Source organism: Mixophyes fleayi, chromosome 7 (assembly GCF_038048845.1).
Source record: "Mixophyes fleayi isolate aMixFle1 chromosome 7, aMixFle1.hap1, whole genome shotgun sequence".
NCBI classification, from domain to species: Eukaryota; Metazoa; Chordata; class Amphibia; order Anura; family Limnodynastidae; genus Mixophyes; species Mixophyes fleayi.
In genome coordinates, this window is record NC_134408.1 from 7,513,789 (window position 1) to 7,519,004 (window position 5,216).

Sequence of the window (5,216 nt, forward strand, 5' to 3'; positions counted from 1 at the left end):
AATAATATAAATATACAAAAATAAAACATCCAGAATGACAAGCAAAGATAGAATAAAAAAACCAAACATATTTACAGTCAGTTCATAAATAATATTCTCTGTCCTAGTAAATGGAGAGTTCAGCAGGAACCGTTCAGAGAATAAATTACATGATACATAACATCATCCAGTGTAAATAAAGTACAAATGACATTACCGTCAAGGTAAAACAGCAGCAATTTTTAAAAAAGTGTGTTTGCTTTAATAAAATATTTAAATATAAATAGTGTTTGTTTAAATAAAATTCAGGATTTGTAGAAAATACTGTTTTTCACGTTATTCTCTTAATTTAGTACGTTTAGATTTTATATTTATTTTAGTATTTCCCTGCTTTTTTTTTGAGGGGGGGGGGGGGGGGGGGTCATGTTTTTTTTCTATTTTATTGCTGTTATTTAATTTACTGCCTTCTTTTCCTTTTGCAATCTCAATCCTAGTGCCGGTGACTATAGTATGCAAATGAGCCAGAGAAAGAAGAGTTATCAGCATTCTGGTAGTGTGCAATGAACAACGACCCTTCCTCCCTGTTCTTAAGACACAGTCATCTAACTAGGTTCAGGCACCCTGTGGCGCGTTAGCTGTTGTAGAACTACAACTCTAAGCATGCCCTGCCAATGGGAGGGTAAAGGTCGTTGCAGATTGTGGATTTCTCTGACCTGGCACAGCCTTACGTGGTGTCTTAAGGACAGCAATGTTGATTTATGTGAGGGCCCGGGGTAGCCCTCAGTAGAACTTCCATAAGGACACAGTATTGCTGCAATTGTAGCATTCAGGGGAATACACATGGTAGACAGATATGAGGAATTAATGAGATTAGGAGGATTGGCCCTATCATTTCTACGGCACTGTAAAACTCTCTACTGCACTCATCATAAATACTATACGTTGAAAAACTTTACATGCATGGTCACTAACATTTCAATATCGTCCCAAGACCACAGTCTGTTGCTGATTCGATCTACTTAAGGACGTCATGCTGACTCGATGGACCTCGGAGGACTACAATATGTAATAAGTAATAAATTAATATTATTAAAGAGGTGTAGTTCTCCAAAGCCCAACGAGACAGGATTGCGTGTGATTCCCAGGGACACAGCTCTGCAAACTGTTTTAACATTTGGCAACTATGTGAATCAGACAGAAGGACTCGGAAGCTCCCTGCAACTCTGTGCCTCTCTAGCTGTTGTGGAACTGAAAGTCCCAGCATGCCCTGCCTGCCTCTGGAAGTTGAAAGGCCACAGGTGGTATGGCTAAGCAGTGTAAGCCATTATATTATACTGTAATAACCTGGGGCCTGATTCATTAAGGATCTTAACTTAAGAAAATTCTTATTTCAGTCTCCTGGACAAAACCATGTTACAATGCAAGGGGTGCAAATTAGTTTTCTGTTTTGCACATAAGTTAAATACTGACTGTTTTTTCATGTAGCACACAAATACCTGATAGCTGATTTGTACACTGAAATTTAAAGTTGATATTTGTGTCCTACATGAAAAAACAGTCAGTATTTAACTTATGTGCAAAAGAGAATACTAATTTGCACCCCTTGCACTGTAACATGGTTTTGTCCAGGAGACTGAAATAAGAAGTTTCTTAAATTAAGATCCTTAATGAATCAGGCCCCTAATTACAATCATAGTCACACAGATCATACAGCACAGGGTCCACTTGATAAACAACAAGTCTAAATGTCGAGCTCGGGGTAGTCTGAGAAACTATTTTGTTGGGGGATTTTTATCTATAATCATGATACTAACAAAATGCAAGTGAAAGAGATTTTGGAATCAAATGTCCCAGTTCTTAGCTGCCAGCACTGCAGAGCTATTGCGCCACCTGGTGGCACAGAGGAAGAAAGACGACAGGCAGCAAATACTGTATAGACGAGGTACCTGGTGTTGTCTATATATGGAAACATGCAAAGAGTATCCATCACCTACGCACAATGGAGGCAGGGTGGTACCAACATTCCTGAGAGTGCAGCCTATCAAATCGCCATGAACCAGTGACATCATGGATGCAGGAATGATGTCACTAGTTCCAGGTGAATTGATAGATTATTATATCAGACTCCAGTATGGCTGCCTCCACTGCATGTAGGCTGTATACAGATGCTCCTTATTAGTGCAGTTTATTACTAGAAGACATAGAAATCTCATATGTTCCTGAGAAGTGGGTAGGTCTGTACAAAAGTTATTTTCTTGTGAACTTATAAGCCCTTATTCTCATGTCTTCCTGTTGTTTCCTTGTAAATTATCCAGAATTTCTTGGGTGTTTGCTTCCGCTCACAACACAAGCAGAAAATAACTCCGGTAAGAGTTCACTCTGTAGTTCATGTATCCGATAAGTAATTTATATGGTTAAACCTAAATTCATAATTACCCGTGTACCCCAGCTCAGTTCCAGTGTCTAATGAGGAGTCTCACCCCCCGATAGAGTTCAGATCTGGTAAGAAAATACCATTTTCCTGCTTCTCGGCTAAAATAGGATGAAAAATTGTTCAAGGCTGGACCTGCAGCCCCAGACTTCCATAGGCCAAAGGCAGCAGCCTCTATTGCCAACTCCTTGACCTGGCCACACCCTGAGGTCCTGAAGCACTCTATCGTTACTCTACCGGACCTTTGTTTCTTTTAGGATATTTGTCCAGTTTCTATAATAAAAATTCCCTTCTTCGTGTCTTAGGACCTGCAGCAGTCCTTCTTCTCTAGCCCGACGCTCTCTCTTCTTCCTCGCGCCTGTCTCAGTATTGTTGTGTCGTTGGACACTCTCATCAGCCAGTCCTTGTATTCTCTGCACAACACGTAACCCCTCACCTTCTTCGCGAAATCACCAACATTTCTAGAAGCCCAGCTCAGGGGCCCAGGTTGGATTGATGGAGGTTGAAAGCCCAGGACCAGCAAGGCCTCATTTAGGTTACTCAACAAAGCCTCCGAGACCCTCTGAGATGCCTCCAGGAGTTTGTGTAGATCTGCAGCTTGTGGGTTTAGGCCGTACTGGTCATCGAGGACCAACTGGAGAAACTCGGAGATGGCTGCGAAGGCCGCCCTGGCCAGCATCAGGCGTGTGCCCGGGCAAAGACATCGCCATTCCCTGAAGCCAAGAGCGGCGTTGGGCAGACCGTCCTCCAGCCAGCTGGGAAAACTGAATCCAGGGTTGCTGAACGGGGTGCCCTGGTACTGCACCTTTATGGGAGAACACAAGAAAGAGTGGCGGTTAGAGGAGAAGGTCAGAGACACCAACAAGCTGTAGGAAGAGGGAAGATACAGGAGAATGAGGGAACAATAGATGTAAAAGAGGAAGACACTATAGTCACGATGGGCGTCATGGAAATCTCAAGAGAAGGGATCAAAGACTACAAATAAAATGTATATAAACTTCTCTATATAATATCTATATAAGCTGTGAGCGCCGATGTCATTGCTTCAATATGTCCGGAAAAATGTGTATTGTAAGTGACTCCTACTCCCCAACATAAATTATATAGATATTAGAATCCACCCAGGGTTCCGCCATCCCTATGAAAATATTCAACCTCCTGTTTTAACATGATTATATCTCCCCGGTGACTTCTGCTCTCCTTATAATGTACAGCAAGGAGGACATTGTCTACCAGCAGTGGATGAGTAGTCGTTATGGGGTGAGCAGGTTATAGGAGAAGGGGGCGCAGCTGACTGCTCCTCCGCACAGCGTGGGTTGGTGATAAATCGCTGCTAAGGAATCGGGTCACCAGTATATTCCTAACTAGATGATCTGCTGCTGGCCTTAGGCTGTGCATTCCTCATAGCGCATCTGTCAAGTTCTCCTTCTAGTCTAAGACTGCCAATCACCAAGCTGAGAGGGAGTTGGGGGGGTTTGCTGACAACTGTCCCACAAGTTGGGTTGTCAGGGATGACTTCTGACACTACTGTGATACTGTACAGCGGGGGTTAGGGTCACACTCACGTATGTGCTCAGCATCAGCGTGGCATTGGTGTAGTGTAAGGTCGACAAGCTTTGTATCTGTGTGAGGACCTCCTCTCCTTTCAGCGGTGCGGCCGCGGATCCCCAGTACCATACGGTGAGGCTGAACGCCAGAATAACTGCGCGGAAACATGAACAATATCATGTAAATAAGTCATCTTAGTAATATATAAATTCTACACATTTCTAACATGCACAGTACCACTGCATTTCATTTATACCCATTTCTACTATATGTTATGTACACACAGTGCAACAACATTTTTTCTAAACATAGTACCACTACATTGTATGTATGCACAGTACCACTACATGTTATCTATACACAGTATCACTAAATTGTACTTATACACAGTACCAGCTCATGTTACTTATACACAATCTCACTATTATACCCATTTCCACTACATGTTATTTATACACAGTCCCACAACTTTACTTGTGCATAGTACCACAATTTTATTGGTGCACAGTACAACTGCATTATATTTATACACAATCTCACTACATATTATCTAGACACATTTCCACTATATTCTATTTATAACTAGTCCCACTATTTTATCGGTGCACAGTACCACTACATGCTATTGATGCACAGTACCACTACATGCTATTGATGCACAGTACCACTACTTTCATTTGCACACAGAGTACTGTGAGCCAGTTACTATCTGACAGCATTTGGGAACTTACCTGTTCTTGCCAGCATCCTGCACCCAACTCCCTGTCCTGTGATCCACCTGCCCCAGGTGAAATGTTTTTATACCTGTCCCCCCCCCCTTCATGTTTCTCACCTGTGTAGTAATCTGTAAACGTCACACACCCCCTGCCGCGCTGGGTAGAAAGGAATCCCCGTTCTTGTTCCTCACAGCTGTGATTCTTTCTTCCTTCTAAGACATCCAGGAAGAGGAGACAGCGTGGATGGGAGGGGGGGGGGGAGCGGTGAGTCGGGGAGAAGGTATGTACAGGTGGAAGAATTATGAATAGGGTCTATCAACCTGTGAAAGAGAAATAAATAGAACTTTCAAGTGACTCGTGCTTCCTGCCACTTACCCCCCAAGAGCTGACAGCTCGCTGCAATTAAGGGCTTTCAAGAGAGCTGACGGAAGCATTGCCCAGACAAAGAGGCACTGCAGGAGTAAGGTTACCAGCTGACAACTCACCCCCCTTAGAGGTATTATGTGAGTCGCCGTTCTCTCCCAGGGATTTGGCACAATATG

General features: G+C 43.1%; 1 protein-coding gene across 1 annotated transcript; it reads right to left on the bottom strand.

Annotated features, from left to right (window-relative positions):
- Positions 1-1,625: 1,625 nt before the first annotated feature.
- Positions 1,626-4,715, bottom strand: LOC142098593 (cardiotrophin-2-like). The gene is made up of 3 exons (XM_075181427.1): positions 4,690-4,715; positions 3,976-4,112; positions 1,626-3,215 (listed from the first exon to the last, which is right to left on the bottom strand). Exons 1-3 carry the CDS (start codon positions 4,703-4,705, stop codon positions 2,712-2,714), a joined length of 657 nt encoding a protein of 218 aa, XP_075037528.1. The 5' UTR covers positions 4,706-4,715; the 3' UTR covers positions 1,626-2,711.
- Positions 4,716-5,216: the final 501 nt, after the last annotated feature.